This window comes from Pan paniscus, chromosome 2, assembly GCF_029289425.2.
Source record: "Pan paniscus chromosome 2, NHGRI_mPanPan1-v2.0_pri, whole genome shotgun sequence".
Classification (NCBI taxonomy): Eukaryota; Metazoa; Chordata; class Mammalia; order Primates; family Hominidae; genus Pan; species Pan paniscus.
Genome location: NC_085926.1, coordinates 134,285,384 through 134,312,104, shown reverse-complemented (window position 1 = coordinate 134,312,104; position 26,721 = coordinate 134,285,384). Strand labels below are relative to the sequence as shown.

General features: G+C 38.1%; 1 protein-coding gene across 4 annotated transcripts in view; it reads left to right on the top strand.

Moving 5' to 3' along the window:
• The window catches only part of STAG1 (STAG1 cohesin complex component), a 407,390-nt gene that overhangs the window by 360,918 nt on the left and 19,751 nt on the right, over positions 1-26,721 (top strand). For all 4 annotated transcript variants that reach the window (XM_034957447.3, XM_034957449.3, XM_034957448.3 and 1 more), the window contains 6 exons: positions 4,981-5,073; positions 13,452-13,626; positions 15,650-15,789; positions 19,262-19,363; positions 23,423-23,571; positions 24,873-25,001. In XM_034957447.3, the coding sequence (XP_034813338.1) occupies positions 4,981-5,073; positions 13,452-13,626; positions 15,650-15,789; positions 19,262-19,363; positions 23,423-23,571; positions 24,873-25,001 (788 nt within the window). The remainder of the gene's footprint in view (positions 1-4,980; positions 5,074-13,451; positions 13,627-15,649; positions 15,790-19,261; positions 19,364-23,422; positions 23,572-24,872; positions 25,002-26,721) is intronic.

Genomic DNA, 26,721 nt, shown 5'->3' with positions numbered 1-26,721 from the left:
AGAAAGCCTGGCCAGGCGTGGTGGCTCATGGCTCTAATCCCAGCACTTTGGGAGGCCAAGACGGGTAGATCACCTAAGGTCAGGAGTTCGAGACCAGCCTGGTCAACATGGCGAAACCCTGTCTCTACTAAAAATACAAGAAAAAAAATAGTAGCTGGGCGTGGCAGTGGGCACCTGTAATCCCAGCTTTTTGGGAGGCTGAGGTAGGAGAATCGCTTGAACCCAGGAGGCAGAGGTTGCAATGGGCCGAGATAGCGCCACTGCACTCCAGCCTGGGCAATAAGAGCAAAACTCTGTCTCAAAAAAAAAAAAAAGAAAGCCTTGGTTGTTTCACATTTCCAGTGTCTCTTAAAATACTACTGTTAATTAGTTCATCAGTTGATTGCTTACTTATTTGTGGTATTAAATGTACTACTCTTTAGATGTTTTGGGAAGTAATCATTTTACATAAGACACATTTGCTTTGTGTTCAGCCTTTATAAAGGAATCCTTTGCCTCCAACTCCTAACATGGCTGATTCCCTAGACTTTCTTACATACTAATCAAGAAATCTGAGGGAGTAAAGGAACATTAGTAACTCCTAGCATCATTTCTTAAAAACCCAATAATTATTTATTGTTTGATGAAATTAACACATTATAAGTTGCCCCCAGGATTGTGGTAAACATCCATATTAAGTATACCAACATTTCATTGAGTAACTATTTATTAAATACCTACTATATGCAAAGCACTATTTTAGGTACTAACAGTGGAATAGTGTTCCTTTGAATACTGGAAGGTTTACAAGTTGACAGCTGTCTGTTCTCATTTGAGTTTCATAGAGTTAATTTAGCAGAATCAGAGTAACATAGAACCTCAGAATACCTAGTTCAACTCTCTTGTTTATAGATTTTAAAAATCTTTAATCCTGAGATGTAAAATAATTTTTCTGAGATCATATAGCTAGTTAATAGCATTGCTTGCTTTTTGTTCTTTTAGTTACTTTTCATTCAGCAAACATTCTCACATCTTTTCTATTAAAAAGGTCAAGAATGACCAAAAAAAAATCCATCAACCTTAAAAGACTTCTATCAGCCCCATCCTATTTTTCACTGACTCTTTATAATCATACTTTTTTGAAAGAGTTGACTTCTTCCTTATCTTCCTTTCAGCTTGCTGCAGTCTGATTCAGCACTCATAACTCCATTGAAAGTGCTCTCACCAAGGTTACCCACAGCTTCATAATTGCTATATCCCTGGCACTTTTAATACTTATCTCTAATCTCTCTGTGGCATTTGTCATTGTTAATTATTCTTTTTTTTAATGTTTTCTTACCTCCGGGATATCATATTCCCTTGGTTTTATTTCTACTTCTCAAATAATTTCTTAGATTTCTTCATAAGCTCTTTGTCATTCATCTTTCAAATATTGGTATTTCCCAGGATACTTGCTGTCACCTTTCTCTGTGTATTCTCCTTGAGCAGTCTCATCCACTTCTGACACATCTGTTGCTATCTAAATGCTGAAGACTTCCAAATCCTTGTTTACTTCTTTCTCTTAGGCTTTGAACTCACATACGCAGCTGCCTACTAGACATCTTCAAGATATCTATTAGGGATCTCAAAATCATCATCTCTAAAATTTAACTATTACTAACTGCATTTGTTCCTATGTTTCTTTTTTTTTTTCTTTTTTTTTTTTTTTTTTTTTGAGACAGGGTCTTACTCTGTCTCCCAGGCTGGAGTGCAGTGGCACAATCAATCTCAGCTCACTGCAACCTCCACCTCCTGGGTTCAAGCGATTCTCTTGCCTCAGCTTCCTGAGTAGTTGGGATTACAGGCGCCCACCACCACGCCCGGCTCATTTTTGTATTTTTAGTAGAGACTGGATTTCATCATGTTGCCCAGGCTGGTCTTGAACTCCTGACCTCAGGTGATCCGCCAACCTCAGCCTCCCAAAGTGCTCGGATTACAGGCGTGAGCCATCATGCCTGGCCTGTTCCTGTGTTTTTTATCTTGATGACTTAATACCACAATTCCTCTAGTAGGCAGCTCCCTAGAAATTAAGGAGTAATCATCAACAGGCTCTACCCGATTGCTCCCTAAATTCTATCAGTTCTACTGCTTTATCTTTCATCTATCCATATCTTTAGAGCCAACATATTATTTTCAGGCCCTCATTCTAAATTATCACTGGCTGCGCACGGCGGCTCACGCCTGTAATCCTAGCACTTAGTGAGGCCGAGACTGGCGGATCACGAGGTCAGGAGATCAAGACCATCTTGGCCAACATGGTGAAACCCCGTACCTACTAAAAATACAAAAATTAGCCAGGTATGGCAGCACACACCTGTAGTCCCAGCTACTCAGGAGGCTGAGGCAGCAGAATTGCTTGAACCCGGGAGACAGAGGCTGCAGTGGGCCAAGATCGCACCACTGCACTCCAGCCTGGGTGACAGAGTGAGACTCCGTCTCAAAAAAAAAAAAAAAAATCCTATGGCCTTTGTTAATATGCAATAAAATACACAGTAATGATTAAGAACATGGACTTTAGAGTCAGACAGCCCCACGTTTGAATCCTTGCTCTGTCACTTAGCATCTGTGGGTGCTGTGAATATCAGTTTTCTTGTCTGTAAAATAGGAATATTACTATTTACTTTGTAGGGTGATGGTGAAATGTAAATTTATAGTTCTGGGAACACAGTATGTGGTACATATCAGCTCTCAACGAAAGATGTGACTACTCTAACTGGCCTATTCCACATCATTCTCCATTGTGTTTAGAATATGATTCATTTACACAAAATTTTAGCACTCTTATGCTAAAAATCCTTCTTCAGTAGTTCCTTATTGCCAGCAGGACAATATTCAAATGATTTAACATGATATTTTAAATGGTCTTCTATGTAAATGCAAATGGTTTTATTCTTCTTTAGCTTTTTTTCTTGCTGCTGTCTTCCCTATTTATACCCCAGCTACAATAAATTAACAGTTCCTCAAAAGCACCTCTGCACTTTTTTTTTTTTTTTTTTTTTTTTTTGTTGAGATAGAGTCTTGCTCTATTGACCGGGCTGGGGTGCAGTGGCGCAGTCTCGGCTCACTGCAACCTCTGCCTCCCAGATTCAAGCCATTCTCCTGCCTCAGCCTCCCGAGTAGCTGGGATTACAGGCATGCACCACCACACACGGCTAATTTTTCTATTTTTAGTAGAGACGGGGTTTCATCATGTTGGCCAGGCTGGTCTCGAACTCCTGACCTCAGGTGATCTGGCCGTCTCAGCCTCCCAAAGTGTTGGGATTACAGGCGTGAGCCACCGCACCCAGCCACCTCTGCTTTTTTGAATATCTGTGCCTTAACTGGAATACCTTTTTCTGTAGCTAGATTATTTTTCTCCTTCAGGACTCAGCTTACATGTTATCTTCTTTGGGAACTCTTCCATGACTACTTTTGACTCTGAGTTAAGATTTTCCAACATGGGGCCCATGTTTTCTCCTACCATAGCACTCCTTACACTATATTGCAGTTGCCTGTTCTCTTATCTGTTTCCCTCAGTGTATTTTGAATGTTTAAAATTAAAGAAGTTTCAGGAATGTTGAAGTTTAGTTATTAGATATTTATCTGCAGAAACATGAAAAGTTCTCAAGAGGGTGTCCTTTTTATTTCTCTCCACAAGATGAACTCGCTCCTTCTTCCACATACTATACTCATGTTAGCAAAAGAAAATATGTGTGTAATTTTTGAAGTATCATTATTTGGGATGTAAAGATCCCCAAAAAGGCTAAGTGCTGTCATCTGTATAAAATAGAGTGGCTTAAAGAGTTTTAGTTGAGTACTTTTTAAGTGTTTCTATATTAGCCTTTGCTCAGGTAATTAGTCTTCATTACTGTTTTAAATGTTGGTATCTGCATGTGTCTTCCTCATTAGTCAGTGAGAAGAATATGAGCTCTTATATCAGATAGTCCTAGTTTCAACCCCTTGCTAATAATTACTGTTTCTTAGGATCAATGTAAATGTTAAACTATATAATAGTAAGCCCTTAAAGCAGTGCCTGGTGGGTTGTAAGCACTTGATAAATTTAAAATATTTTAAGCCAGGGTCTTGCTCTGTCACCCAGGCTGGAATGCAGTGGCACAATTATGTCTCACTTCAGCCTTGATCCCATGGGCTCAAGTGATCTTCCTGCCTCAGCATCCCCAGTAACTCGGACTACAGGCATACTCCACCATGCGCGGCTAATTTTCTGTGTTGCCCACGCTGGTCTCCAACTCTTGGATTCAAGCAATCCTCTCAAACCTGGGCCTCCCAAAGCACTGGGGTTGCAGGCATGAGCCACTGCACTCGACTTGAAATTTCCTTTTGGACTTTTCAAATGTTCCTTATGGAATCTTATCTGGCCATCTAATTAAATCTATTTACCCATCCAACCTTAGATTAAAGCCCATCCTCCTATGAAGATTTCTCCAACTTTGCTACAGTTAAGAGTTAATACAATAACTGAACACTTCATCTCCGTAATTGGCCTGTCTGCTAGAATGTTAACTATTTGAGGGCATGGCACTGTCTTAAATTTATCTTTCTTCCCCTGACATTTTGCAGAGTGCTGAGATATAAGATAAATTCAGTACACATTTGTTGCCTAATTGAGTTTTTTCAGTGTGCTGCTCTGCTGCCTCACTTTACTAGCAGTAATGTGTGTCACAGGAATGACTAGCAATTTTAATCAACCTAAATAAACCATATTTATAAAGGAAATCTGTTGAAAACAATCATACTGAGTATTCCATAGCTAACTATAACTGTTTTAGAGTGTGTCACTACCCCTTCTATTAGGACAGATAACTAAGAAATGACTACATTAAATGGTTCCCAACATTAAATTTGGTTATATGAATTTCCTTGAGAATAAACCAGTTTTGCTGTTTTCCACTTACTGTTTCTTCTAGATCAGTTTTCTATGATCCTGTAATTCACGCTTGCAAATTTGAATGTGTCTTACAGGAGGATTTGTTGGTATTGAGGAAAACGGTGAAATCCTTTTTGGCTGTTTGCCAGCAGTGCCTGTCTAATGTTAATACTCCAGTGAAAGAACAGGTAAGAAATTATCAGTAAGAGCTCTCAATAAAATCAACTCAAATACATTAATGAACATTAAGAAGATACAATTTTTTATGGCAGTGTTTGTACATATGTTCATTCCTAACATTTACTGGGCCTGGAACAAGACTGTAGATGTGTGAATTTATGTTATAAAGCAAGCTAACAAACTTATTATATAATACACATTCTTTCCTTTTACTTTCACAAGTATACTGTCATCAGCTGGAAGGGCAGGTTGAAATGTAGACTTTTTTTTTTTTTTTTTTTTTTTTTTTTTTTTTTTTGAGACAGAGTCTCGCTCTGTCGCCCAGGCTGGAGTGCAGTGGCGCAATCTCGGCTCACTGCAGGCTCCGCCTCCCGGGTTCACGCCATTCTCCTGCCTCAGCCTCCCGAGTAGCTGGGACTACAGGCACCCGCCACTGCGCCCAGCTAATTTTTTGTATTTTTAGTAGAGACGGGGTTTCACCATGGTCTCGATCTCCTGACCTCGTGATCAGCCCGCCTCGGCCTCCCAAAGTGCTGAGATTACAGGCGTGAGCCACCGTGCCCGGCCGAAATGTAGACTTTTTGACTCCTAAGAATTGACACCAGAATGGCCGGGCGCAGTGGCTCACGCCTGTAATCCCAGCACTTTGGGAGGCCGAGGTGGGCAGATCACAAGGTCAAGAGATCGAGACTATCAACCCCGTCTCTATTTAAATACAAAAAAAAATTAGCCGGGCATGATGGCAGGCGCCTGTAATCCCAGCTACTTGGGAGACTGAGGCAGGAGAATCGCATGAACCCGGGAGACAGAGGTTGCAGTGAGCCAAGATCGTGCCATTGCACTCCAGCCTGGGCAGAAAGAGCAAAACTCTCTCAAAAAAGATAAAAAAAAAAGAATTCTACACCAGAATATTGAGGGTCTGGGGAGCTGACATATGACATACCCTTTTATCATCTTACCTTCAGCTCCTTCCCACCCCAGTTAAGAGTTTCTCACACATGCATGCCAACACTTTAGCCCCACATCTTGAAACTCTGTCAATACCACCCGCCCAAACAGCTGCCCATTCACCACCCAGGGGCCTAGTAATATGTACATTGGGTATGCAGTATGCCTAGAGAAGAGGCCTTTGCAGGCTCAGACAACAGGATCAGGACTGTAGGGCAAGGAGTTTCTGAGTCCCTATACTTGGACAATGGTGTAGAAGTGGGGTTTGGTAAGCAGGTGGGCATATCCCATTGGTCTGATAGATTCCTCTCTCTTGTAGAGGGGCACAGCCCAAAGAGGGTCAGGGTGGGGGTCAGGGTGGGCCAGGGAAGTACTGTTTCCATGATATGATTTTGTAAACTATTTTTTAAAATAGACTGTTATATTGGGGAGTACATTTGTGTAAAACAAAATGTATATTTTCCATACTATTTCTTATTTTGATATTGGGCTAGAGTCGTTTGGTGAAAGAGTACAGTATTACTTATCCTTTGCTGTCTCTTACAAATAGTGACAAGTATCTTTATTGAGTTATCAGCATTTAACTTAAAATGGAAACAGAGATGGTCTTCCCTAAACCTTATTCTTTAAATCTTCAGAACACTACTTATGGAGAAATACCCAGCTCTGCCATTTATTTTATTTTATTGTATTTTATTTTGTTAATTAATTAATTATTTATTTATTTATTTTGAGACGGAGTCTCCCACTGTTGCCCGGGCTGGTGTGCAGTGGCATGATCTCGGCTCACTGCAACCTCCACCTCCTGAGTTCAAGCAATTCTCCTGTCTCAGCCTCCCAAGTATCTGGGATTACAGGTGCCCACCACCACGCCTGGCTAATTTTTTTGTATTTTTAGTAGATATGGGTTTCACTGTGTTGGCCAGGTTGGTCTCAAACTCCTGACCTCATGATCTGCCTGCCTCAGCCTCCCAAAGTACTGGGATTACAGGTGTGAGCCACTGCACCTGGCCCCGCTCTGCCATTTAAACCCCAAATCCAGTGTTTCTGCATCAGACCTGCTTGGTGATGTCCAAAACTATGGCCTGCTGGTTAAAAAGTATTCCCCGTGGATTCTCTGTATGCTGCCTTTTTTTCAAATGGCTCTTTCTAAATACCTGAGTATATTTCATGGTTGTGCTGTCAGGGCATAAACTGCCAAGACTCTTGCTGCAGTTGGACAACCAGATTTACAGTTATCCCAAACTAAATGCCAAAATTATGTTTTCCCATAGAAGTCAACTTTGGAGGGGGCAGTGTTAGTGGATTGTTTGGAAGTTTCAGAGCCCTCAATTATCCCACAACAAAATCTCTCTATTGTAATAAACTGATCAGACCCATTTATTTCACTCAATCCATTAAATAGGGCAAATTTGGCAGCATACCTATAATGTGTACAAATGTATTCAAAGTCTCTCTATATAATTAAATTTGTTTGGAGGCTTTATTAGATACTGGTTTTTATATGAATGGTTTTCTAATACAGTCATGCACCACTTAACAACAGGGATACATTGTGAGAAATGTGTTGTTAGGCAATTTCATCATTGTATGACCATCATAAGAGTATATTTACACAAACAAATGGTATTGCCTACCACATGCCTATGCTCTATGGTATGGCCTATTCCTCTTAGGCTATGATCCTGTACTGTATAATACTATACTGAGTAGTATAGATAATTATAATACAACTGGTATTTATATATCTAAACATATCTAAAATACAGTATAAAAGATTTAAAAATGGTATACTTACCATAAGAATGGAAGTAGCTCTGAGTGAGTGAGTGAGTGATTGGTGAGTGAATAGGAAGGCCTAAGACATTACTATACATCACTGTAGACTCTATATGTACCATACACTTAGACTATACTAAATTAATTAAAATGTTTTTCTTTCTTCAATAATAAATTAACCTTATCATACTATAATTCTTTTTCTTTGTAAACTTTTAAATTTTTTTAACTTTTAAACTCTTTTGTAATAATACCTAACACACAAACACATTAAACAGCTGTACAAAAAAAAAAAATTTTTTTTTTTTTGAGACGGAGTTTTGCTCTTGTTGCCCAGGCTGGAGTGCAGTGGCACAATCTCGGGTCACCCCAACCTCCACCTCCCAGGTTCAAGCAATTCTCCTGCCTCAGCCTCCCTAGTAGCTGGGATTACAGGCGTGCACCACCACACCTGGCTAATTTTGTATTTTTAGTAGAGATGGGATTTCTCCATGTTGGTCAGGCTGGTCTCGAACTCCCAACCTCAGGTGATCCTCCCACCTTAGCCTCCCAAAATGCTAGGATTACAACTGTGAGCCACCGTGCCTGGCCAAAATTTTTTTTTTTCTTATATCTTTATTCTAGAAGCTTTTTTCTATTTATTTTTGAATAAATACAGTGTGCTGTATCCAGGAAACCCATCTCACGTGCAGACACACACATAGGCTCAAAATTAAGGGATGGAGGAAGATCTACCAAGCAAATGGAAAACAAAAAAAGGCAGGGGTTGCAATCCTAGTCTCAGATGAAACAGACTTTAAACCAACAAAGATCAAAAGAGACAAAGAAGGCCATTACATAATGGTAAAGGGATCAATTCAACAAGAAGAGCTAAGTATCCTAAATATATATGCACCCAACACAGGAGCGCCCAGATTCATAAAGCAAGTCCTTAGTGACCTACAAAGAGACTTAGACTCCCACACAATAATAATGGGAGACTTTAACACCCCACTGTCAATATTAGACAGATCAACGAGACAGAAAGTTAAAAAGGATATTCAGGAATTGAACTCAACTCGGCACCAAGCAGACCTAATAAACATCTACAGAACTCTCCACCCCAAATCAACAGAATATACATTCTTTTCAGCACCACACCTATTCCAAAACTGACCACATAGTTGGAAGTAAAGCAATCCTCAGCAAATGTAAAAGAACAGAAATTACAACAAACTGTCTCTCAGACCACAGTGCAATCAAACTAGAACTCAGGATTAAGAAACTCACTCAAAACCGCTCAACTGCATGGAAACCGAACAACCTGCTCCTGAATGACTACTGGGTACATAATGAAATGAAGGCAGAAATAAAGATGTTCTTTGAAACCAACGAGAACAAAGACACAACATACCAGAATCTCTGGGACACATTCAAAGCAGTGTGTAGAGGGAAATTTATAGCACTAAATGCCCACAAGAGAAAGCCGGAAAGACCTAAAATTGACACCGTAACATCACAATTAAAAGAACTAGAGAAACAAGAGCAAGCACATTCAAAAGGTAACAGACGGCAAGAAATAACTAAGATCAGAGCAGAACTGAAGGAAATAGAGACACAAAAAACCCTTCAAAAAATCAATGAATCCAGGAGCTGGTTTTTTGAAAAAATCAACAAAATTGATAGACCACTAGCAAGACTAATGAAGAAAAGAGAGAAGAATCAAATAGACGCAATAAAAAATTACAAAGGGGATATCACCACCGATCCTACAGAAATACAAACTACCATTAGAGAATACTATAAACACCTCTATGCAAATAAACTAGAAAATCTAGAAGAAATGGATAAATTCCTCGACACATACACCCTCCCAACACTAAACCAAGAAGAAGTTGAATCTCTGAATAGACCAATAACAGGCTCTGAAATTGAGGCAATAATTAATAGCTTACCAACCAAAAAAAGTTCAGGACCAGATGGATTCACAGCCGAATTCTACCAGAGGTACAAGGAGGAGCTGGTACCATTCCTTCTGAAACTATTCCAATCAATAGAAAAAGAGGGAATCCTCCCTAACTCATTTTATGAGGCCAGCAGCATCCTGATACCAAAGCCTGGCAGAGACACAACAAAAAAAGAAAATTTTAGACCAATATCCCTGATGAACATTGATGCAAAAATGCTCAATAAAATACTGGCAAACCGAATCCAGCAGCACATCAAAAAGCTTATCCACCATGATCAAGTGGGCTTCATTCCTGGGATGCAAGGCTGGTTCAACATAGGAAAATCAATAAACGTAATCCAGCATATAAACAGAACCAAAGACAAAAATGACATGATTATCTCAATAGATGCATTAAAGGCCTTTGACAAAATTCAACAACCTTCATGCTAAAAACTCTGAATAAATTAGGTATTGATGGGACATGTCTCAAAATAATAAGAGCTATCTATGACAAACCCACAGCCAATATCATACTGGATGGACAAAAACTGGAAGCATTCCCTTTGAAAACTGGCAAAAGACAGGGATGCCCTCTCTCACCACTCCTATTCAGTATAGTGTTAGAAGTTCTGGTCCGGGCAATCAGGCAGGAGAAGGAAATAAAGGGCATTCAATTAGGAAAAGAGGAAGTCAAATTGTCCCTGTTTGCAGATGACAGGATTGTATATTTAGAAAACCCCATCGCCTCAGCCCAAAATCTCCTTAAGCTGATAAGCAACTTCAGCAAAGTCTCAGGATACAAAATCCATGTGCAAAAATCACAAGCATTCTTATACACCAATAACAGACAGAGAGCCAAATCATGAGTGAACTCCCATTCACAATTGCTTCAAAGAGAATAAAATACCTAGGAATCCAACTCACAAGGGATGTGAAGGACCTCTTGAAGGAGAACTACAAACCACTGCTCAGTGAAATAAAAGAGGATACAAACAAATGGAAGAACATTCCATACTCATGGGTAGGAAGAATCAATATCGTGAAAATGGCCATACTGCCCAGGGTAATTTATAGATTGAACGCCATCCCCATCAAGCTACCAATGACTTTCTTCACAGAATTGGAAAAAACTACTTTAAAGTTCACATGGAACCAAAAAAGAGCCCGTATTGCCAAGTCAATCCTAAGCCAAAAGAACAAAGCTGGAGGCATCATGCTACCTGACTTCAAACTATACTACAAGGCTACAGTAACCAAAACAGCATGGTACTGGTACCAAAACAGAGATATAGACCAATGGAACAGAACAGAGCCCTCAGAAATAATGCCGCATATCTACAACTATCTGATCTTTGACAAACCTAAGAAAAACAAGTAATGTGGAAAGGATTCCCTATTTAATAAATGGTGCTGGGAAAACTGGCTAGCCATATGTAGAAAGCTGAAACCAGATCCCTTCCTCACACCTTATACAAATATTAATTCAAGATGGGTTAAAGACTTACATGTCAGACCTAAAACCATAAAAACCCTAGAAGAAAACCTAGGCATTACCATTCAGGACATAGGCACAGGCAAGGACTTCATGTCTAAAACACCAAAAGCAATGGCAACAAAAGCCAAAATTGACAAATGGGATCTAATTAACCTAAAGAGCTTCTGCACAGCAAAAGAAACTACCATCAGAGTGAACAGGCAACCTACAGAATGGGAGAAAATTTTTGCAACCTACTTATCTGACAAAGGGCTAATATCCAGAATCTACAATGAACTCAAACAGATTTACAAGAAAAAAACAACCCCATCAAAAAGTGGACGAAGGATATGAACAGGCACTTCTCAAAAGAAGACATTTATGCAGCCAAAAAACACATGAAAAAATGCTCATCATCACTGGCCATCAGAGAAATGCAAATCAAAACCACAATGAGATACCATCTCACACCAGTTAGAATGGCGATCATTAAAAAGTCAGGAAACAACAGGTGCTGGAGAGGATGTGGAGAAATAGGAACACTTTTACATTGTTGGTGGGACCGTAAACTAGTTCAACCATTGTGGAAGTCAGTGTGGCGATTCCTCAGGAATCTAGAACTAGAAATAACATTTGACTCAGCCATCCCATTACTGGGTATATGCCCAAAGGATTATAAATCATGCTGCTATAAAGACACATGCACACGTATGTTTATTGCGGCACTATTCACAATAGCAAAGACTTGGAACCAACCCAGATGTCTAACAATGATAGACTGGATTAAGAAAATGTGGCACATATACACCATGGAATACTATGCAGCCATAAAAAATGATGAGTTCATGTCCTTTGTAGGGACATGGATGAAGCTGGAAACCATCACTCTCAGCAAACTATCACAAGGACAAAAAACCAAACACTGCGTGTTCTCACTCATAGGTGGGAATTGAACAATGAGAACACATGGACACAGGAAGGGGAACATCACACACTGGGGACTGTTGTGGGGTGGGGGGAGTGGGGAGGGATAGCATTAGGAGATATACCTAATGCTAAATGACCAGTTAATGGGTGCAGCACACCAACATGGCACATGTATACATATGTAACAAACCTGTATGTTGTGCACATGTACCCTAAAACTTAAAGTATAATAATAATATAATAATAAAATTTAAAAAAGAAACACATACATTAGCCTAGGCCTACAAAGTGTCAGAATTATCAGTATCAGTGTCTTCCACCTCCCACATGTCTCATTGGAACGTCTTCAGTGGCAGTATTTTGCATGGAGCTGTCCTATCCTATGATAATAATGCATTCTTCTGGAGTACCTCCTGAAGGACCTGCCTGAGGATGTTTCACAGTTAATTTTTTTCATAAGTAGGAGTACACTCTAAAATCATGATTAAAAGTATAGAATAGAAATTAGTATAGTATAGTATAGTATAGTATAGTATAGTATAGTATAGTATAGTAAATGCATACGCCAGTAACATAGTCATTCATTATCCTCAAGCATTAGGTTCTATACACAAGTTAGATATGCTATACTGTTGTACGACTGGCAGCATAATACACCAGCATCACCACAAACAACATCACAACAAACTCGTGAGTAATGTGTTGCACCACAGGGTTATGTTACTACATCACTAGGTGATAGGAATTTTTCAGCTCCATTACAAGCTTATGGGATCCACCATCATGTATATGCAGTCCATTATTGACGGAAACATCACTGTGCAGTAGTACACTGACATTTTTTAACATTAGAATTTTTAGAAGTATTCATTATACTATGTTGAATTAGAGTTTCAAATTTTATGCTAATTTGATTAAGCAGTATACAATTGATTTCTAATCTTTGTTATAATCTGTTATATCAATTTTGTATTTGCAAAGTTGGGTTAAACTCATTTTGTTCTTTGACCTGTAATCAACACCTTGCTTAAACTCATTTTTTAAAAGTTCAAGTCAAACTATCTTAATGAGCTATTTTTGAGTTGATACAGCAAAGTAAAAGAAATAGGTTATATTTGGGAAAAGTCTTAAATATGACACTTGTTTAGTGAGAAAAAATAATTTTATTAAATTTGGAAATTATAACTAAATATTTGGAATTTAAATACTGAAAATTTATATTATGGTACTGCTATTAAACTATGTTTTAATTTCATACATTTTCATTAATGTTGACTTGTAGTTATATTTGTGTAATATTTTGCTGATGAATTGCCTTTGTATTCCAGGCTTTCATGTTACTCTGTGATCTTCTGATGATTTTCAGCCACCAATTAATGACAGGTGGCAGAGAGGGCCTTCAGCCTTTGGTGTTTAATCCAGATACTGGACTCCAATCTGAACTCCTCAGTTTTGTGATGGATCACGTTTTTATTGACCAAGACGAGGAGAACCAGAGCATGGGTACTTGTAGCTATCATCTTGTCAATATTGATTTTTTTTTTACCAACCCCAAAAGATAGGAGAAAAGAAACAAATTCAGTTCTAAAAATTATCGAGATTTCTTTCTTTTAAAAAAGTTGGCCAGGTGCAGTGGCTGACACCAGTAATCCTAGCACTTTAGGAGACTGAGGCAGGAGGATTGCTCCAAACCCAGAAGTTCGAGAGCAGCCTAGGCAATATGGTGAGACCTTGTCTCTACAAAACAGAAAAAACAAAAATTTTAAAAAAGTTAATAGTAATACATTCATGTAGTTCAGAAACCAACAAGAATAAAAATGTACATAGTGAAGTCTCCCTCCTTTAACACTGTACCTCAGATCTTTTCCTGTCGTTATGTAGAGAGCTCTTTCTCTAACAGCTACACAGCATTTCTTTATGTAGATATAGCATAATTCATATTATCCATCTCACACATATTGACATATGGCTAGTTTCCAATCTTCAACTATTACAAACTATGGTGTAATGAATAGTAGTGTACATTTGTCATTTGCCACATGTACAAATGTGTATGTAGGATAGATGTTGTTTCTAATTGGCTATGTCCAGGTTCATAATTTTTCTAAAAGAAAGTATCCAGGTTCCTTTCTATTCCTAAGTGGTCATTATGTATTACTTAAATGAACAAAACCCTAACTGTTTGATATTAAATGCTGAAAAACTGTTATCAAACCTCACTAGTGAAAATTGTGCTGTGCCTGCAGAATGATAACTTAGCAATATTAGACTGAATTGTTAATGATTAGTTGTAAATAAGTTCACTTAGAATACGTTATTTGTGAAATAGATTATTTAAGCTCTCTAAAATAATATAAGAAGTATATTTGATCCACAAGTCTATTTGATGCTGTTCGGCTGTTCTTTCAGAACATTTTGGAAAATACTAGTCTGTGAAACAGTATGTTTATTTAGAGTCTATATTCATCTCAGGAGACAAATTTACCTGCTACTTGTCTTAAGCAAAAAAATGTGTACTTCTCAAACCACTGATGCTTCACAATAAGACTAATTAGTAGAAAGGACAGAGACTGACAGCAAGTTCTTTTTGCGAATCTATACATATAAGGGAGAGAAGAAAGAAGGTTGATTCCAAATAAGGGCAGGCCAGGACACGAGAGGGTCAGTACAGAGCCTGAAACAAATGTTATCATCTGGAGTCTTGTTGGCATGTTTTTTCTAGGATTAGAAATAGAAACCCCAGTGGGGTCTGGAACTTACAAATTTGAGGAAGAAACACACTTGTTTTGAAAGTATTTGATAGGGCTTTAAAAATTTTTTATATGTGCATAACATGGTATGCAAAATATTTTGTTTCTCAGTTGATAATGTAACCATGTTTAGGATGAGCACTGAAAATTTAACTCATCCATATTTCAATTTCTTCCCTAAATATTTTTCTAAAAGAAAACTTTTTCCTTGTGTCTTAAAATTTTTCAGAAGTGTTCTCTCTGTGAGAATGTATTAACACATAAGGAATATTGAAATAAGAAAAGACAGCATTTTAAAGGTAATCAGATAATTTCACAGTATTGTTATGACACAAGTATCAGAAAACCAATCTTTATACAGCTGTCTCTCAGTATTGTGGGGGATTGATTCCAGGACTCCCACTCATACCAAAATCCATGGATGCCCAAATCTCTTAAATAAAATGGTAGAGTATAGTCAGCCCTCCCTATCTGTGGGTTCTGCATCCACAGATAGGGAGGGTAGACTATACATGGTTTGCTTATCTTATTCAGTCTTTACTATGATAATCTCCTAAGAAGACAGAAACCTTAGTACCTATTAAATGTTTGATAAATGAGTAACTAAATACAGCACCCTAAAATAATTAATGTAACAGTTTTTGTCCCATCTAAAACTGAATTGTACTATTTGTGAAGTTATAATATTAAGCTAATTTTCAGTTATACAGATTATCTGCATTGTTTTACGTGGATAAAGTACCAGAATTCATAACCAATTTGTAATCTGTGTTTAGAGGGTGATGAAGAAGATGAAGCTAATAAAATTGAGGCCTTACATAAAAGAAGGAATCTACTTGCTGCTTTCAGCAAACTTATCATTTATGACATTGTTGACATGCATGCAGCTGCAGACATCTTCAAACACTACATGAAGGTATAGTTAAATATTCTTATTTTTCTCCTTCCTCTAACTGGCAGAGAAATTAGCAATTGAAAGGATGATGACAGAAGCTAAAATTGACAGCTTTTCACCTATGTAATGTGGATGATTTTATGATAAAGTTTCTCTTATATAAGCTTTTTATCAGTCTGTACTATTATATCAGTTCCATTGAGTAGGAGTTCCAGCATTTATATGAAAGAACATACTTTCTAGCTACTTTCATAAGCTCCATTTTGTTCCTGACTCTCTGAAAAAGCAGGGCTCAGAGACCTTCTTGATGTGGCCTGACAGGCACAGATGGGAGGGAATACTCAGTTTTCCTTTATTTGCCTTGTTCTTGTGTCAGAGAGAATGTTCTCTTTTATTTAGAATATTGTATGTGTCATTTGATCTACTTGTGTCTTCATGTTTGGGTGTAGTCCAATTCCAGTTATGGTATAGTAGCTGATTTATCATATTATGCTGAACAACTGCAATGTGTTGAGTAATGTGCTGGTAGCCAGAGGTTTAAGTAAGACATGATTTCTGCACTAAGGAGCTTACAGATTAAGAGTTAACTAACATCTAAACATAATATAATGTAGCATACTGATAATGAATGACTGCCATGTGTTCATGCCATTTATATTTGAGACACTGTTCTAAGACTTTCACATTATCATTGATCTTTCTAATCCCCCTGTGATGTAAGAAATAGTATCATCATTTACATATAAGGAAACTAAGGCTCGAGAGGTAAACCTTTCAAGGTCACACACAACTATTAAAGTAACAGAAACTGGGATTTTATTCTAGGCTTGTCTAACTTCAAAGCTTAGCTCTTTTCACTAGACCACAAAGCTTCAGCATGATTATTGTAGTGATAGATGCATAAATTACTAACCTAACACCAAATATAAAGAGAGACTTAAATGAGAGGAGCAAGAGAAGACTTCCTAAAGCTAATGTGTAAACAGAGTTGCATGGATAAATAGGAGCTTACTAGATGAGCATGGGAAGGAAGACAAGCCCTTGCCAAGACAGCAGCATAAATATGCCTACCTGTTTCAGCTCATTTTTCTCTACCTAATCCAAAAAGAAATCATGAAAGAACTTGTCAAACTAATTATTGATATCCAAATAGACTGTGATATTTGCATGTTGAACCTTTCTAAAAGAAAATGTCATGATCTGTTAGCAAACTTCTGCTTGCTTCCAGTGACCATTTACTTTCCAAATATTCGCAGGCATTACATTTAATTTAATAATGTATTCTGTAATCTTAGGCTCAGCATCAAGCTCACTGACGGTATTGTTCAGAAAAGTTATTCCTCATCCTGATTTTCCATCAGTCACCTGGAACTTTATTCCAAATTACATGTTCCTGGGTCCCACTCAACCTAAATGAAAAATATCTAGGGTGGATCCCAGGCATTTGTGGAGGAGGGGTTAATTTTCCATATAACCTTCTTTCCTTTTGGAAAATCAGAACTATGATTATCTTTCTCTGTCCTCTAGCACCTTTCCTATTCTTCACCATTTCTTAAAGAGCACAAAGTTTCCATAATCTCCACAAATTTTCTTAAGACACGATTCATCTGGCCTAGGAAACTAATTCAATTCGGAACAACTTGATGCTTTCATTATCTCTTCACTAAACCTGGATGTCAGTTCCATTTTATAAGTGTTTATCCTACCCTTTTTATATAGTTTTCTCTTTAGCAGGAAATAAAGGGCATGAAATATGTTGAATTCTGGTTTTTCCTGGTAATCCTTTAACAATACTTCATTGGTTCCAAAAAGTGAGTCTTATTCAGAACTTTTATCATCCTTAGCATTTCAGGGACACTTCTATTCACTATAGGCTCTAACCTTTTTGTGAGTATTATAATAGCTATTTGCTCTTCTGATATATGGCTATGTGGCTTTTCCTCCAATTTTTGTACATAATTGGTTCAGTCTGAACTTAAAAGAAATCTGCCTGCTCCAGTACTTTAGTGTTTTGATATTTATCTTTTTTTCTTCATTGAGATAATTCTTCTTTGCACTAAAAGGATCCTTTTGAGCTGTTCGCCTTTTAGCATTTGACATCATGGAAACATACCTATCTTTTTGAGATTTTGAAAATCTAATTGCCAAACTATTATTAATCACTTCTTCACATAGGCTGTAGACTTTAGCTTGGAAACAATGTCCAGATTTAATGGTTTTAAATGAAACCTTTTGATTATTTACTCACAGAAAAAATTATTTAAATCTTGTGTCAAAAAAATGAATTATAACTTTTCCCAGTCACTGTCGAAGATGTCTGTGTTTTACTTTTTATATTTCGATAGTAAAATATAGACATGTTGATGGGGGGTTACAGGGATGAGATAGTGCACAAAGTATTAAATGAAGAGTTAAGTCTGTTACCCTAATCCCCCCTTCCCCCTATTTAGGCCCACCCCCCAGAAGTAAGCAGTTTTAACTGTTTTGGTTTTAGTTCTTCAGGAGGCTTCTACCAAAATTCTGTTTCTTGATCTGTCACCTTTTAGATGTTGTCTGTTCAATCATGTTATAAAGAATGGGGCCAGGCACAGTGGCTCACGCCTGTAATCCCAGCACTTTTGGAGGCTGAGGCTGGTGGATCACTTGAGGTCAGGAGTTCAAGACCAGCCTGGCCAACATGGTGAAACCCTGTCTCTACTGAAAATATAAAAATTACCCGATCATGGTGGCACACACCTGTTGTCCCATCTACTTGGGAGGCTGAGGTGGGAGAATTGCTTGAACCCAGGAGGCAGAGGTTGCAGTGAGCCGAGATCATGCCATTGCACTCCAGCCTGGGCAGCAGAGTGAGACTTCATCTCAAAAACAAATAAAAGCAAAAACAAAAAACAAGAATGGAGAAGGCCAGGTGCAGTGGCTCACACCTGTAATCCCAGCATTTTGGGAGGCTGAGGTGGGTAGCTCACTTGAGGTCAGGAGTTCAAGACCAGCCTGGGCAACATGGCAAAAACCCCATCTCTACAAAATATTTTTTAAAAAAATTAGCCAGGCGTGGTGGCACATGCCTGTAGTCCCAGCTATTTAGGAGGCTGAGGTGGGAGGATCACCAGAGCCCAGAGTTGAAGGCTGCAGTGAGCTACGATCACACCACTGCACTCCAGCTTGAGTGAGACCCTGTATCAAACAAGAAAAAACAAGAATGGGGAATTTTTCTCACCACCTCTCTTCCTGGAATTCCCAGCTTTTTTGGTTTTACTAGTATTAGTTCATAATCTTAAACATCAAATGTACATTCCTGTAACTTTAGTTATTTAACTCCTGTTATGTTTAAGATGAAGAAATTAAACACTTTTTTATTTACCTTTCCTTTCTTTTACCAACCAACCTGTTCTTTTTTTTTTTTTTCATTTTCAAAGGAGGTGACACCAACCTGTTCTTTATCTCATGAAATGTCAGTAATTTTAAAGCCATGTTTTCTTTCTTTCCCTCACAGTATTACAATGACTATGGTGATATTATTAAGGAAACACTGAGTAAAACCAGGCAGATTGATAAAATTCAGTGTGCCAAGACTCTCATTCTCAGTTTGCAACAGGTAAGAAATTTGGAGAGAGGGAGACAAAGAATGGAAATAACATTATTGCACTTCTCTGTGCTTAATATTTGCTAGGTATCTCATCTCATTTAAACTAGGTCATTTTATATCGTTTTGTCAGTGCATTACTGTGGATATTTTCTGGTACAAAGACATAGGTTAGGTGTCTTTTCTTTTGGAAGAAAATCCTAGAGTTCATATTTCAAATAGATGCAATCCTAAGGTGATTTATTCTTGGACTAGATGAAATGTCAAATTGGAAATTTAAAAAGTAGTAATTTAAGAAGAAAAATATAAAAAGTATTTCATGAGGAAGGGCACCAGGAGATAAGAAAATGTTTTTCATATTGCGTAAATAAGATTTCTAATAAATGCTTAGTAATTTAAAATGATTTCAGGGGGCCTAGTGGATATATATATGTGATATGTGCATATATAAAAATACATAATATATATATGTTTGTATTTAGTTTATGATAAAAGTCTTATATCAGTGGCAAAAGGATTGGGACTATTCAATAAATGGTGATGGGTCAGCTGACTGTGTATTTGAAAAAAATAGCTGTTTATAGTCCTACCTAATGTGTACCCAAAATAACTACTAGATGGTTTATATATAAAAGGACAAAAATAAGGGTTTATAAGAAAATAAGAGGATATTTTTTTAAATCCTCTTTCTAAAGAAGTCACAGAGTTAATAATTGATGATCCGTATAAATTTCTTTTTTCTTTTTTTTTTTTTTTTTTTTTTGCAGAGATGATGTTTCACCATGTTGGCCAGGCTGGTCTCAAACTCCTCGGCCTCAAGTGATCCACCTACCTCGGCCTCCCAAAGTGCTGGGATTATAGACATAAGCCACCTTGCCCCAGCCAATCTGTATAAATTTAAATAGATTAAATAGATGTATACATCAATCAGCACTTTGAGCAAAGTTAAAAAAAAAATGACAGATGGAAATATTTTCAGTCCTACATAACAAATCCTACAGATCAGTAGGAAAGATAAATAAATCCCATAGAAAAGTGAGCGAGGGATATGAAAAAGGCACTTTTCCAAGGAAGAATCTTAGAAACCAGTAAACATGAAAAGAGGCATTAGGCTGGACGCAGTGGCTCACACCTGTAATCCCAGCACTTTGGGAGGCCGAGGCGGGTAGATCATCTGAGGTCAGGAGTTCGAGACCAGCCTGGTCAACATGATGAAACCCCATCTCTACTAAAAATACAAAAAATTAGCCAAGCGTGGTGGCGGGTGCCTGTAATCTCAGCTACTCTCAGGAGGCTGAGGCAAGACAATCATTTGGACCTGGGAGGCGGGGGTTGCAGGTATCCAAGATCATGCCATTGCACTCCAGCCTGGGCCACAAGAGCAAAACTCTGTCTCAAAAAAAAGAAAGAAAAGAAGCATTAATTATATATAACATAAGTAATTAATAATTAATGAAAGCCAAGCACAGTGGCTCACACATGTAATTCCAGCACTTTGGGAGGCCAAGGCAGGCAGATTGCTTGAGCCCATGAATTCAAGACCAGCCTGGGCAACATGGCAAGACCCCGTCTTCAAAAACAAAAACAAAAATAGCCAGATGTGTTGGCACGCACCCCGTAGTCCCAGCTACTCGGGAGGGTAAAGTGAGAGGATGGCTTGAGCCTGGGAGGTCAAAGCTGCAGTGAGTTATGATTGTACCACTGCGTTCCAGCCTAGGTGACAGAGTGAGACCCCGTTTCTAATAATAATTATTATTATTAATGAAATACAAATTAAAATGGATACTTACTGCTCAACAGATTGGCATGAATGAAAATGATTGACAAAGATATAGAGGAAAAGGCCCCTTTTGAAAACTGCCTTGTTAGAAGACAGTTTTGTAGTATATTCCAAAATTGAAGATATATATTCCCTTTAAGCCAGTAATTTTGCTTCTAGGTATCTACATGGATATGCACAGGTGTGTACCAATAAATATATGTAAAAGATGTTTTATTGCAGCAGTCTCTGTAATAGTAACAAACTGGAAATAGTCTAAATGTCTATCAACGGGAATGGTTAAATAAACTGAGCTAGATAAAGGATTTTTAAGACAAAATATTGAGTGAAAAATAGCAAGTTTCAGGACAAATGCAGTATGCTACCATTTATGTAAAAATAAAAACTTTAGCTGTAAAAGTAATATATCTATACTGATCTAGAAAACTTTCAGACTTTAAACACTGGTTACCTTTGGAGAGAATAATGGTATTTGGTAGAAGAGAGAAAGAATAACTTTTACTTTGATATTCTTTGAATTTTTCACAACAAAATGTATTCTTTGTATTCACTTTAAATGTACACTTTAAGTTTTAAAGTTTAAGGCTATTGTATATACCAATATGTGAAAACATTTTAAAGTTTAAGAATTTATAAACAGCCTGTAATCCCAGCACTTTGGGAGGCTGAGGCGGGCAGATCACAAGATCAGGAGATCGAGACCATCCTGGCTAACATGGTGAAACCCCCTCTCTACTAAAAATACAAAAAATTAGCTGGGTGTGGTGGCGGGCGCCTGTAGCCCCAGCTACTCAGGAGGCTGAGGCAGGAGAATGGCATGAACCCAGGAGGTGGAGCTTGCAGTGAGCCAAGATCATGCCATTGCACTCCAGCCTGGGTGACAGAGAGAGACTCCTCAGAAAAAAAAAAGAATTTATAAACAATTATCTATGAATAAATTTGAAATCCCTGGAAGAACTGTTCCTTCAGTAATGACATAGCAAGTAGTTCAGGCCAATCTATTGCTGAAGAAAACTAAAAAGTTGCAGAACATATTAGCACCCAGGAGCTCTTTCAGTGAATGGTGTGATTAGAATAAATTGAGAGATTGGGAGGTGAGAGACTGAAGAAAAGAAATGTCAACAATACTTTTCAGGACCTTTGCTATAAAGGGAATCAGAGAAATGGGTTAGTAGCTGGCAGGGGAAATGGGGTCAAGAAGTTAAGAGTATTTTTAAGATGTATACATCTAGTACAGAAGGAATAGTTTAGGAGGCAGGAGAGAGCAGTAAACACAAGAGCAAAACTATTGAGCAGGCGAAACCTTACATACTCCCTTCTTATCTAATACATAGGAGGGAATGGCTTTAGGTGAAAGTCTGGACAGTTCACCCCTCATAACAGGAGGAAAGGTAGATGTCTACAGATAAAATTAAGTTTTAGATTTGGTAGTGGAATGATAATTGCTTGTATATTACCTCCAGGGTTCTGTTTTTGTTGTTATTTTCACAGGAAATAGCTAACAGATATGCAATTTATAAAACTCCACCCAGCTTAAGAACTTTTTGGTATATTTTGTTACTGGGTGGGAAAAATCATAGCACCATGTATGTAAATGGTCTTCTTTTATATAATGTTCTTGTTTGAAATATAATAAGTGAAAAAACAAACCTCTTAACCCTATATTTCATATATTGTCATTCCTGTAAAAACAATAACAAAAAGAATAGATGTTTATAAATATACAGTGTACTTCTATAAATATATTTCCTTTTCCCATCTCAAAATACATTCTTTTGGCCACGTGTGGTGGCTCACGCCTGTAATCCCAGCATTTTGGGAGCCCAGGGCAGGCGGATCACTTGAGGACAGGAGTTTGAGACCAGCTTGGCCAAGATCTCTACTAAAAATTAGATGGGCATGGTGGTACACACCTATTATCTCAGCTACTCAGGAGGCTGACGCGTGAGAATTCCTTGAACCCGGGAGGTGGAGGTTGCAGTGAGCTGAGATCCCACCACTGCACTCCAGCCTGGGTGACAGAGCGAGACTCTCAATAAAAGAATGTATTTTTTTATTATTATTAGAAACAAATTTCTGTCTGCATTTAATCACACCACTAGCATGAAAATTAACTCAAGCTATTAATAATAGACAATTTGTAGAAAGGGAACAGAGTAGCTAAAGTTCAATGCAAGAAGAGAAACATATTTCACCTTATACCTTTTGCATATTTTTTAATTACCTATTCTGAAAATAACTGTTTAAAATTCTGAGCTATAGGTTTTTTCTTCTTTTTTTCTTTCTATCAGTTATTTAATGAACTTGTTCAAGAGCAAGGTCCCAACCTAGATAGGACATCTGCCCATGTCAGTGGCATTAAAGAACTGGCACGTCGCTTTGCCCTTACATTTGGATTGGACCAGATTAAGACACGAGAAGCAGTTGCCACACTTCACAAGTGAGTGAGATAAACACTTTGTTATGCAGAATCTGATTTACTTGAATTTTAATGAAATAACTCTTATTTGACCCATTTTTAAAGTGACGATAGAATTTTAAGTTATAAGAACTTTGGAGATTAGTTTAGAGATTCTAAACTGGGAGGATGTTTTTAATTTGAAAAAACTTAAACCACCCATTTGTTCATCTTACAAAGTATGGAAAGCAAAATTTAATAACATATTATTGTCTGGTCTGTCAGTAAGAAAACAGTGGGTTTGAGAGACTATACAGGCTGGGTGTGGTGGTTCACGCCTGTAATCCCAGTGCTTTGGGAGCCCAAAGCAGGAGGATCATTTGGGGCCAGGAGTTCGAGACTAGCCTGGGCAATACAAAGACCCTGTCTCCTGCAAAAAATAAAAATGAGCCAGGCATAGTGGCATGTGCCTGCAGTCCTAGCTACTTGGGAAGCTGAGCCAGGAGGATCACTTAAGACTGGGAGTTTGAGGTTATAGTGAGCTATGATTGTACCACTGCCCTCCAGCCTGGAAAACAGAGTGAGACCCTGCCTCTGAAAAAATAATTATTATAGAATTTTTTGTTAAGACTATACAAAACTGATTTGGGTTTCATTATTGTGAAAACAGAAGTAACAGAAAATCTTTAGTAAACTCACACAGCTTGGTACCATTACCAGCTCTAAGAAGCAAATATTCTGGCAATCTATTAATAATTCTCTTTCCAGGGTATCTTGTTACCTCTAAAAACTACACATAGTGGGCCAGGCACGGGTAGCTTATGCCTGTAATCCCAGCACTTTGGGAGGCCAAAGGAGGCCAATTGCTTGAGCCCAGGAGTTTGAGACCAGCCTGGGCAATATGGCGAAACCCCATCTCTACAAAAAATGCAAAAATTACCCAGGTGTGGTGGCACACACGTGTAGTCCCAGCTACTCGGGAGGCTGAGGTGGGAGAATCACCTAAGCCCAGGAAGTCAAGGCAGTGAGCCATGATAGCACCACTGCACTCCAACCTGGGCGACACAGTGAGACCTTGTCTCAAAAAAAAAAAAAAAAAAAAATACGAATTTAGTTTTGTTGCTCTGTAGCTATTTTTTGTATATTTTCCCCAACTTACAGTTTCATACTATAAACATACACAAATATGTCCTATATATTCACATTAGTTTATTATTTGAATTTATCAGATTTTACTACCTTTTGTGATAATTTTACTACCTTCACAAATATTTGTGTAATGTTAGCTAATTGAGAGAACTACACTATCTGGAAAAATAAGTTGATATTTTCTTTTACTTCAGGGATGGCATAGAGTTTGCATTTAAATACCAAAATCAGAAAGGACAAGAGTATCCACCTCCTAATCTGGCTTTTCTTGAAGTACTAAGTGAATTTTCTTCTAAACTTCTTCGACAGGACAAAAAGACGGTGTAAGTTGGACATTACAAGAGAAGTGGTTTTTATAATAATACTGTTGTAAATGTTTATTTTTTGAAAAATTTTTAATCATTTGGATATCTTTACTCTTGATAATTTAGGCTCTGATAGTTTGTTTTAAGGAATTATAGTTTTCCTTCAAGCATTTATGTAGTAGTTATTTCACTGCTTATCTTTTAGTACCCTAGAATCTGCAACATGAAATTAAGCAGGTGGAAATGATTTCTTATTATGCAGTTCAAAGATGTATAAACACTGGTTTAGCCATTGTGTAACTCTTCCTTCTTTCCTTTTATATTAATTTCATTTTAGTTTTATATTCTATTTGACTTGTTTCAAAAGATTGATTTTTTTCATATTTGCTTTTTTTGATTATTGATAACAGTTTAAAGAAATATATATGTAATTTCAAAAGAAAATCTTGATTGGATAAGTTTTATTTAAAACCAAACCAGAAAACTTCTAGGCTGGGCATGGTGGCTCACACCTGTAATCCCAGCACTTTGGGAGGCCGAGACGGGCGGATCACAAGGTCAGAAGATCAAGACCATCCTGGCTAACACGGTGAAACCCCGTCTCTACTAAAAATACAAAAAAATTAGCCGGGCGTGGTGGCGGGCGCCTGTAGTCCCAGCTACTCAGGAGGGTGAGGCAGGAGAATGGCGTGAACCTGGGAGGCGGAGCTTGCAGTGAGCCGAGATCGCACCACTGCACTCCAGCCTGGGTGACAGAGCGAGACTCTGTCTCAAAAAAAATAAAATAAAATAAAAAATTTTAAAAAAATACAAAAAAATTAGCTAGGCATGGTGGTGCGTGCCTGTAGTCCCAGCTGCTCAGGAGGCTGATGCACAAGAATCGCTTGAACCCAAGTGGCAGAGGTTGCAGTGAGCTGCGATCATGCCACTCCACTCCAGCCTGGGTGACAGAGTGAGACTCCATCTCAATAAAAAAATAAAATAAAATAAAAACTCTTTTAGAGGATAATACTATAATGAATCCTAAATTTTATAAACTGTTAAGACAGAGAGTCCTTTATAATATTCTAGCTGGGTGCAGTGATTCACGCCTGTAAGGAGGCTGAAGCAGGAGGATTGCTTGAGTCCAGGAGTTCAAGACCAGTCCTGGCAATGTAGCAAGACCCCATCTCTATAAAAAAATTTTAAAATTAGCCAGGTGTGGTGGTGTGTACCTGTAGTCCCAGCTACTTGGGAGGCTGAGGTCGGAGAATCACTTGAGCCCAGGAGTTTGAGGCTGCACTTAGCTATGATTATGCCACTGCATTCCAGCCTGGGCAACAGCCTGGGGAGCCTGTGTCAATCAGTCGATTTTTTAAATATAACAGGATTCTAAATAAATAGAATTTTGGAGAGACAGTTAATACTTATATGACTATAAGTGATAGTTCTAAGTAAAGAGGTTGATGTCATGTTGATCAGAAAATATTTATTAAGCCCCTAGTATGGTCAGCTACTGTTGTAAAGCTTATGCTCTAATGCCAGGGGGCACAGCATAAACAGGCAGATGGCCAGGCTCAGTGGTTCCGACCTGGAATCCCAGCTATTCTGGAGGCTGAGGTGGGAGGATTGTTTGAGGGCAAGAGTCTGAGAGCAGCCTGGGCAAGATAGTGAGACTGTCTCTAAAAAAAAAAAAAAAAAAAAACAGGCAGACAAACGAGAGTTTCAGGCACTGAAATGGGGTAATATGATAGAGACG